We start from the raw sequence: 10,953 nt of genomic DNA, 5'->3' as shown, positions 1-10,953 counted from the left end.
TGGATTCCTGGATATGGCAGTCTCTAGATGGTCCATCCTTTCATCACAGCTCCAAACTTTGTCTCTGTAACTCCTTCCATGGGTGTTTTTTTTCCCAATTCTAAGAAGGGACACAGTGTCCATACTTTGGTCTTCATTCTTCTTGAGTTTCATCCGTTTAGCAAATTGTATCTTATATCTTGGGTATCCTAAGTTTTAGGCTAATATCCATTTAGCCCCAGTGATGTGTTTTAAAGTTCAGTGATTAAAGGAGATGCAAACAGAGGCGACTTTTACTCTCTGTCCATGCACTGGGCATCAGATTGTGACATTAAAATTCTCGGTAGCACAACCATCAGAGAAACAATGGACTCATTTTAGGGTGCTATATTTTGCTTTGAGTTTCTAACAACTTTTGAGTTCAGTAATGGTGGAATTTCGGCACATTTTTTTCAGTATTTGAGTAAACATCCTGTGGAATTTAATCATGGCTGAATTTCTTGACAACCAAATTAGAATATACCAATTTCCTTTGCTTAACACTGAATATTCTACTAACCTAAACTAATATTGGTTTTGCTATAGGTCATCTAATAATACAGATGAATCACAATCAATAATAGATACAGAGAAACTAATTATATTGATTTATTTAGGCACAGATTATATTTTTCAAGAAATATAATTTCCAAATATAAAAGCTAATGTTGTACATTGAGTTCTATTCATTTTTCACATAAATTTTAATATTACAAGAATAAAAATAACAGACTATTTCAGAAACATGCTTATCAACCTGACCAATGATTAAATTCATTCAGCATTTGCAACTAGCTATCTTGTATTCCTTTTACACTGATAGAAAAAGAGGTCTTAAAATTTCCAAGATTTCAGATCCTAAGTATCCAAACATTGACAATATTTGTTCTCTTTTGTTCAGTTCTTAAGTGAAGATGTCAATGCTTTCTAATGCCTTATTTTTTCCATACTCTGGGTATAACCTAAAATTAGAACAGATAGCTGCCTTCTGATTCATGTGGACCCAGCTTGTACTCCAGCCCAGGGGGTTGGAGGATGGTAGAAAGCTAAAGCCTAGAAATGGTGGTTTACTTAGTTAAAACTCAACTGCACAGCACTGTTTATCAAGTGTCTCATTTTGGCTGAGTGAAGACCTGCATCCAGCAGCTCATGTCCTGAAGGATGTAAGGGACTTGAAGTATTGTCTGAACTTACTTAGCAGCATCTCTCTATAATGGTCTCCCATGAGGAAATAGAAGATGGGATTGATGGCACTGTTCAGAAAGGCCAGAGGCCTCGTCAGGATGTATATCGATTTGATGGCCTTCTGTGTACATCCCTGTGGCCAACTATCCAGGCGTGAGGCGATCCTCACATTGCGCATGATATGATAGGGTGTGAAGAGTATAGAGAAGATCACAACCGCCAGGACCACCAGGCGTTGAGGTTTGTCCAGTGGCAGGGCAGTTGCCTGCTGCTGGCTCCTCCTCTTTAGGAAGACTACCATCTTGTAGTAGAAGAAGCACATCACAGAGAGAGGAATTAGGAAGCCCAACAAAGTCAGGCAGAGGCTGTAAATGAGACTGTGTTTAGGGTTTCCAGAACTTGCATAGTCGATGCAGTTTCTGCCCTCTTCTTTTGGGACAGAATTGATGAAAGTGAGCATGGGTAGAACTTCTAAGGTCACTAAGACCCAGACAGCCAGCGAGATTAAAATGGCAAATTCCTTCTTTTGTAGAAAGTGTTCTCGGAAAGGGTACTTCATGAGCAGATATCGGTCCATGCTAATGAAAGTGAGGAAGAGGATGCTGGTGTAGAGGTTGGTATGAAGTATATATCGGTTGCTTATGCAGAAAGCATCTTCATAGGTCCCCTTATCATTGGCATAACTCTTTATCAACATGGGAAGGGTGCACAGGAAAGCAAAGTCAGAGATGGAAAGGTTAAAGAGATAGACATTGCTACTGTTCCAGTTCTTCATGCAGAAGAGGTAGCCGAACACCACAGTGACATTCCCAAGCAGTCCAAAAATGAACTCAATTGCATAAAATGCAGAGAGGTAGTACTTATTCAAGATAACCTCTGTTGCCAACCAATTCTCACAAGATAAATTCTGTGCCTAAGGCAAAAGGGAAAATATAAGATCAAACATTAGATTGTGAGCAAGAACAAATGGTAAAACAGTCACTGAAAACCTAAAACTAACTGGGGAGGGTTGATAAAGACTGTGCTGATTTGTCATGCATGGTGGCATGTACCTTTAATACGAGGGCTGGAGAACCAGAGACAAACAGATCTTTATGAGTTGCAGGACAACCTAGTCTACAGAGACAATTTCAGACAAGTTAGGGCTATATACTGAGACCCTCTCTCAAAAAAATGCCTATTTTATACACATTACTACATTGAATGCATGTACACACATTATATGTTTGTGTAGATACATTATTTCAACAAGGCTTCATTGATAACTTCACATTGTATTCTTGTAGCTGGTTGTGACAGACAGCATAGAGTAAAGCAAATGACTTATGTGAGGCCATGAATTATCTCTAAGAAGAATCAGGAAAAAATATACAGGGCACTATACTATAGGTGTGAATAAAAGCAAGTAATAATTGAAACATTGTAAGTGGTGAAGTGACGCCTATAGTTTTTTTCTCTGAACTGCACACTTGCACCTCCTCACATGTACAACACACATGCTTGGCCAAACTTGCACACACACACACACACACACACACACACACACACACACACACTAAAATAAATAAATAAATAAATAAATAAATAAATAAATAAGTGGCTACCTAACTAAATTACTAAATAAATAAATAAATAAATAAATGTAATACAAACGTGAGAGAGTTTTGGGATGGATTATATGTGGCTACCTGTCTAGGAAATAAGGAAAGACACACATCTCTACCTGAAGCAAATTTGTGTCCAAATACAGGACAAGCATGGCCCAAAACTCAGTGTAGAAGGAAGAAGAAGGCTTAATAATCAGCAAATCGGTGCAAGAAAGTCATAAAGTCAGGAGAAGACGCTAATTCACCTTTGTATCTTCATGGCCAGCCACAGATCCCTACAAATTCTGATGAGTTAAATTGTCTTGAACGCTAACCTAGGAAAGGAAGTAAGGTTGTTGAATACAATTGTTGTTTTGAATAACTTTTATTTTGTGGTGTATAGCTAGAGATTTTTTATTTTATTAAACATAGAACATATCACACTACTTTAAAATATAATGTCTTATAATTTAAAACAGGACTGAACACCCCAGGAATAATAATGATGAACACCATGTTTTAAAGCTAAGGGTGTAACCAAATCTTGTGCTCACCGGTATCTAGGAGTTGATTTATGAATACTAATGAAAATTAGGGACTAGTAGAATCATTATGAGAAACGATTTCACTGAAGTTTACAAGCTTCAATATCTTAATTTTTGCTGATATAGTAATATATCCTACAGTGGTTAATCTAGAAACGATAAAACCATTTTTCTTTGTTACACAGGAAAATACTCCAGATTTAGTGTTGAGGAGTCACACTCTTCAGCCCCCTTTACCAGAGTAGGATTCAATTCATGAGGGCAAAGACTTGACACAATTTTCATTCAGGTTCTGACATTCCATATGATGAATTAAGTCTCAGCATATGAGTTTTGAGAGCATAATATCCACACTTAGCCCTTGCTGAGGTCATACACCTAACTCTTCTGGGTCTGTTTCTACTGGGATAAAACGCCTGACAAAAGTATGTTAGGGAGAGTTTAGTGTAGTTCACTGTTCCAGGTTACAGTCTACCATAGCATGGAAGTCATGATGGTGGGAGCTTGAGAAAGCTATCCACATCACATCCACAGTCAAGAGCGGAGTGAAATAAATGTATGGGTGCTCATTTGCTTGTGCTTAGCTGGATTCTTACAACTCAGGAACTTGTCTAGGAAGTGATATTGACCGCCATGGGATGGACTTCCAACATCACTGAATTAAGACAGTCTCCCACAAACATGCCCACAGACCAATTCATTGTAGACAGTCTCTCATTGAGACTCTATTTGCCAGTGATTCTAGGTCAAGTCATATTGGTCTTTAAAACTAACAATCACACTGAGCAAGAAAATATTGTAGTTAGACCCTCTGAATCCTAATACTGTGAAAATGGTCATCAGCCTCTGGCAACAAGGCTGCAAGATTTCAAGGACTGGAGTAATCTGAAAACACGTTTTTGCTTCTGTTTTTGTTATGTTTTGTTTCTGCTATTTCTAATCAAGAAAACAAGACTGAAAACAAAATTTTTAAAAATTTCCTTCTTAAGATTCAGAGTAATAGTTATAGGCAAATAGTTGCTTCACTATAAGTAAAAGTACCCTGACTTCTATTAGTGTGAAGTATTTACACAGTCAGTAAGTTTTCTGCAAGGACAATATGTAGAGAATATATGTGTTTTTGTCAAATTCAGGTTTTATTGATGTTGATTGTTGCTATTTTGGCTGTGTTTTATTTATGAAGGTGCATCAGAAATTTGTAGATAACATCCTTTATTGTTACTTTTGTGAGGTGTGTGTGTGTGTGTGTGCATGGGTATAAGTGCATTTGTGTTCATGTATGTGTTCATACATATGGTGGCTGGAGGCAAATATATATTTCCTTACTCACTACTTGAATCTTTGATACAAGTTTTTTTTTCTGAACTGGAAGTTCACCAGTTGGCTACAGTGGTTGTTCAGAAAGCATCAGGGATTTTCCCATTATTGCCTCTCCAGCCTTGGGATTTTCCAAGCCCCACCCCTCTTTTTAAATAGGGCACTGTGCCTCGGCCTCAGGACTTCATGCTTTCATGCTAAAAAATCCTTCATGGTCTAAGTCAGCTCCCACAAACACTGTTGGAGAATTAAGCCTTATATTTTCACTGACAATTCTGCTGTAGAGAATTGCAGGATTTATTCTATTTCTCAGTTTTCTACTCTTGTTTTCAGTCTTCTTTCCAGCTACTCCACTCAGCTCACCACATCTCTCTGACTGCTGTCTTTGAGTCTTAGCTCACCAAGAGGGAGATTCTGCATTGGCTCAATCTGGAGCCATCCTTTCTCAGGTTCTACCACCTTCCTTAGACTGAGGACTTGCTGAGGTCATAATCCCAGTGTTCTAGCGTCATTTTCAGACCCATTTGTCTGTATCTCATCTACCCCTATCAATCTGAAAATTTACTCCCAGACATCCCTGGAATCCAAAGTTGCCTTCATCTTCAGGCTTGGTTTCTGAAGATGTGTATGTATGTAAAATATGTGTCTCTGTTTGTATACATGTCTATAAATAAAAATTACAGAAGAAATTAAGGAATGGAAGAACAAAGGAGAAGCCAGAAGTGGGAGAGGCAGGGAGGAAATGATGTGACTATAGTACATATGTGTGAAATTAAAAAAAAAAAAACTTTAAAAAAATAACGTTTAAAAAGGAGGGGTTGGGACATTTGAAATATTAACAGGCATTGCTCTTTAAACAATGGGCTTTTCTCATCATTATGCTCAAATCTGTGGCAGCATCCAATGCCTTGAGTCTAGAAAGTGTTTCCTTCTTTCTTTCTAAAATATTGCAGTCTCCCCCTTTTCTCCATTGGTCAGCTATTTTGTAGGGAATCCTTGTTTGCCTAGGCTTTAATGCTGGAGTTCCTCAAGACTTAATGTGTGATCCTTACGTCATTTGGGAAATCCTAAAACGTTGGTACACCCATTAAATGAAAATTAAGACAATAGAAATTTTTCTTGAGATAAACTTATTTTGTTTTGAATTTCCTTTTCCTCTTTATCTGACAATATTAGATCTTATTTAAGCTGCAGAAGTGCCAGATGTTTATGAAATTTGTGTGGATCACAGAATGGGATGGAATTTGTATACATGAATACATGTGCAACAGGAAGCCAGGGTGCTAGTAACTAAGTCAGGGGCCAAGTAGAAGTGATGAAGAATTCTGTTTTCCAGTGTTTAGTAAACACAGAGAATACCAGGGCTATTGTGAAGAAAGCAAGTGACTAAATTCATTCAATACTTTTTATCATTATTCTGTACCTTTGCCTTGCTTGTCCTACAGTGACTCTTGCTTTAAAAACAAACAAACACACAAACACCACCAGGACAAAACACTTTAAGCATGTCCTTTTTAGGTTGACTATGTGGTACTGGGTAAATAGTTATTGTGTGCGTCTCTGGGGGAAACTATTTCTCCCACTCTCAGCATTTCATAGTTGACTGTGATTCTTTGTTTAGGGTTGAGACCTCGTGGTGCGTTCCCTGTCTTCTCTAGCATGGCTATTGTTATTGCCCTTGTTCAGACCAGTTTAGGAAGTCATGTTGTTGAAATTTTATGGATGTAGCTGCTGACATGACAAGGAGACATACTTTCTCAGGAGACACCCAGATCTTACAAGCTTTCTACCCTCTTCTACACAGTGTTCCCTGAGCCTTAGGTGTGGAAGTTGTTTTGTAAATAAATTACACCAAATGAGGAGGTTGTGTTTATAAATATCTGTGTTCATATATGCATGTAAGAACAATTAATGCAAAAAGAGGCCATACATTAAAAAGTGACCAAGGAAGGGTATACAAGAGAATTGAGAGAGAGAGAGAGAAAAAAAAGAAGGGGAAAATAATGTAATTATAATATAATCTTAAAAGTACAAGAAATAATTAAACAAACAAAAACAAAAGGTGTGTGGATGAAATACATATTAATTGTAAAGTACACTGTGGGTACAAATAACAAAACATCAGGGAAGAATGTTTAAATCAATTAATCCTATTATTTTTATGCTTTAATATTACTGAAATTTGTTTGTTAAAATGAGATTTTGCTTTTCATGATGTCTTATAATCTATTCATTTAATATGTTTTCAACTTGGACTATTTTTATCCCTTTTCATATCCATAACATTATCAGATTATGGTTTTATAATGTTAGGCTCTCCAATACTTATAGGCTGATTCAACTTCATAAGGACACACTTTGAGAATATTGTATTCCAAATTCATATGTATATATATATATATATATATATATATATATATATATATATATACATACATATCCGGGTGTTTTTTGTTATGGTATAATTATGCAAATTAGGGAAGTAAAGTGTGTTCCTTTAGGCAAAACTCTCAATTCAAGGGGGGCATTTCCTCTGAACCATCATTAGCCTCTCCTATACTTTTCAGGAGCTGTCCTCTTCATAGGCAACAGATATGGCGGCAACATGTAGTGGCTTACTGAGGTGAACCATTAACAGAGAACTTTCTTTAAAAAAACACATTAGTAACTAAAAGGAAATCATTATTAGCTTCTATCCCACAGTCACAGAGTCTGTTAGAATTAATAGGCTACATATAAACTGAATACACACCCACATGAGAAAATTGCTACTACTCATTCTTAATTTGGAATGATTGAAAATTCCTTATAAAATTAGTTCTCTAAACATAAAAATAATGCATGTTTTTTACCAGAAATTAAGAAAAAAATACATTAATGAAAAACCTGGTAATCCAATACAAACTCTGTTCCTATATCCTGGACCATTACACAGAGCCTAACAAAAAATAGAATTTTAACTGTCACTGGAAAGTAAAGTATGAAGATATTTCAACAAGTTTCTTTCATTAGTAGACAATTTAAATAAACTGTGTTTGCATGTATATAAATACAAGTATTTGGTACCGATTAATTGCTTCACTTTTATGTGTTCCACAAGTTACACCAAAGCATTAAACATTACAGCATGTATCAAGTTGCATTTTTCATTAATAAGTTAGAGAAGAGATTATACAGTTTGGGAAGTAGAATAACAATCACTCTGCAGTTTACCAGTTCCTTTAGTAAATCCTATTCCTAAATCATCACATTTTGCCAAATATAGATGCAAATTTTAAATTTTGGAATGATTTAAAATTTAATCTACTATAAATTCTTTAATTTATATGGTAAGTTATTTTTCATGACACAAGTTACCCTTTCTCTAAATAATTTCACCTTTTCAAATAATTGTAATTATTTTTGTTGTGACATTATCAAATACAATAAGCCCTTTAAAGCAAAACACACTACACTTTTGTCTATTAAATCAATGCATTTAGAGCCACATGAAATAGATGTGAAAGTCAGACATGTTTGCCTTTGGCTGCTTCACATCTACTGAAGAACAGTTAGTTCCCTAGGCAGCATTTAGCTCAGAGAACACTTCCAAAGGAAGCCCTAAGCAGAAAGCTTGGTCTTCTTTGGTGTGACTGAGAGACATGAGCTGCAGTGTCCCTTACCATTCTGCTGTCGGCTTCTCTCTCAACAGAAAACTCTGCCAGGAGCTGGAGACAGCTTCTGACCCAGTGCTGTGTTGCTGGTCATGGCCAGTGCAGTCTGATTTGCATATCATGCAGCCAAGATTAATAATTCAAAAGGCAGGGGTAATTTATTCAGAAAAACCTCCAAGTCATTCAGAGGAACTCCTGAAAAGCAAAGGCACACAACAGATAAGTCATTTTTGTAGAGAGTAGTTTTAACAAAGACATTTGAGGACAAGCTAATTTAAATTTAGTTTATACACTCCCAAAACAACACAGAAGCATTCTATCTTCCCATGTGTATGGGCATGGAACTGTGTATGCACATTTAGGTAATGAGAACAGCAAACATTTTATGGTTAATATATAGTTGAACTCATTTTTCATTGTTTTGCACAGTTTTTGGTGACTTCTATACTAAGCATACAATAATTAAACTGCTTCATAGAAATCCTGAGGGAACTATTACGTGAGTACTTGCAAGGCAGTCTGAACTTGAGCCTTGTCAGTGTGCTGCTGAAAGGCTGTTAGAACTTTAGATAGCATCCGTTTTATTTTCTGTGATTAAATTCAGGAAACATAAAGAAGTACATCAGATGGCTAGGGATTAAGGAGAGAGGCATTATCTTAGATGACAAGCTCAAGAGATAGTAGTAGACTTTCCCCAGTCAGTGCTCTGAGCAGCATCCAGAAGACCGATTATTCCAGATAAGAAACAAACCTGGCCTTTTCTCAAGGCTACATCAGTTTTTTATTCAAGCAAAAATGTGGATTGGTTGACCTGAAGGGTGGGGATTACACTGAGGATATATGTACATGGTAGCTTCTAAGATACAATCACAAACATTTTCTACTTGTAGAGGAAAAGAGGCTAGAGAGTACTCTAGTAGAGGGTACAGTCTTCAGAAAGAGAGTAGAGTAGCCAGTTGTGGTTTATGGACCTCTCCAAGGTATAGAGTAGCCTTTTGTAGTCCATGGACCTCTCCAATGTAAAAAGGAAAAGTTCTGAACACCACTATGGCAGGAGGGGCTGGGGATGGTGATTCCCTCTTTGTGGGTACCTGGAGTTCCCCAGAGCTTCCTCTTTCTTGTCTCTACTTCCTGATGGCCAAAAATGTGGTCTGTACTTCTCTTTTTTTCCCCCACAGGACTGCAACCTGATAGCTAGGGCTTCCTGCCAAGAGCCCCACTTCCTCAGGACCCCTTCATTGGCACCAGGGCAGATACAGTAAATAAACTGCTGTTCCTTTCATACCGTGACACCTTATTCAGGGTTACAGAGCACAGGTATGGAGAATCTGTCCAGCAGGACGAGTGTCACTGTCATACTTCCAGGCCACCTCACAGGCCCAAATATAAGCCCTGCGTTCTTGATTGAACACTGTATGGTCACATTCTTGTTCTAAATTTGTACTAACTTTATAACAAGGGACCAAACATTTCCCTTGTGCTGGATTTGCAAATTATGTTGTCACTTCTGCCAGAGAGAGCACACATCTCTCAGGAAATGATTTCTGTTCAGCCTATAATATTTCAGTGGGCAAAGCTTCTGACTTTGTTTTCTTTGTTTATAGAAACAATATAACACATTGGATCTCATCAAATTTTCAATTCTCTTAACTGTAAAGTAGGGATACTTGTGACAATCCCAGGAAATACATATATTTACATAGAAGTCTGTGTATTATACTATACACTGGGGATTAGTCATAACAAGCTGTTGGCTAATATAATATGTCATACTTGCTTGCTAAAGATTAATTATTACAAACATTTTCAATAAATTAAACTTCCTTCCGTATGAGTACTTCAATTTAATGCTGTTAGTTTCCGCACAGGAACACAAATTAAAATAACATTACAAAAAACAGCAAGGTAAAAAAAAAAACAAAAGGTCATTGAGTCCTTGTCCTGAATTTGCATTTTACTAGCTGTGTGATCTGTGAAACAAACTTGCCTAAGCTGATTTCCTTGTTCAGAAGGGGCCAGTGACTCTACTCCATAAAGTTCTTGACATTCACAATCCAACGTAAAATAGTATTTGAAAGTACAGTGATCAAGGTGTGCAAGAGAGGTTTGTGGAAAATCAGATCCACTCAGCAGGAAACTCAAGAGAAAAACACAGAGGAGAGAGCACAAATGGCAGTTCAGTGCAATGCAATACTTCCCAGTGTCTACTGTGGTCCTTAGGGACTTCACTCTAAGTACAGGCATACATCAGTTTAGTTTAGTTACATGATTGTGGCTCAGAGTAAACTGTCAGTGCCTTAATTTTCAGCTAAAGAAACTGAGGCCCAACAAAACTTACATACATTGCACACATTGCACAACTGATTAAGGACTGTGCCAGAACTTCGGGCCTCTTCTCTTCAACATGATTTGGCTTTATTTGTCTCTCATAGAAAAGAAGAACTTGTTAGGGCAAATTATAAAATTAGTACCACTGAATACTTTTTACCATAAATATAACAATTTCATATAAACTTCACATAAAACCAGAGACACTGAAACTTATAGAGGGGAAAGTGGGGAAAAGCCTTGAAGATATGGGCACAGGGGAAAAATTCCTGAATAGAACAGTAATGGCTTGTGCTGTAAGATCGAGAATTGACAAGTGGG

General features: G+C 37.0%; 1 protein-coding gene across 2 annotated transcripts; it reads right to left on the bottom strand.

Annotated features, from left to right (window-relative positions):
• Positions 1-611: 611 nt before the first annotated feature.
• Sucnr1 (succinate receptor 1) lies at positions 612-8,393 on the bottom strand. 2 transcript variants are annotated; one of them, XR_002377570.2, is made up of 3 exons: positions 8,314-8,393; positions 3,056-3,124; positions 2,030-2,116 (listed from the first exon to the last, which is right to left on the bottom strand). XR_002377570.2 is itself a non-coding variant. In XM_021158631.1 (2 exons), exons 1-2 carry the CDS (start codon positions 8,314-8,316, stop codon positions 1,166-1,168), a joined length of 954 nt encoding a protein of 317 aa, XP_021014290.1. In that variant the 5' UTR covers positions 8,317-8,375; the 3' UTR covers positions 612-1,165. The 2 variants fall into 2 exon arrangements, 1 of the variants encoding a protein (XP_021014290.1); XM_021158631.1 differs by lacking the exon at positions 3,056-3,124 and having other exon boundaries at positions 612-2,116; positions 8,314-8,375.
• Between the last annotated feature and the right edge of the window lie 2,560 nt (positions 8,394-10,953).

This window comes from Mus caroli, chromosome 3, assembly GCF_900094665.2.
Source record: "Mus caroli chromosome 3, CAROLI_EIJ_v1.1, whole genome shotgun sequence".
Classification (NCBI taxonomy): Eukaryota; Metazoa; Chordata; class Mammalia; order Rodentia; family Muridae; genus Mus; species Mus caroli.
This window is presented reverse-complemented; position numbering and strand designations above follow the sequence as displayed.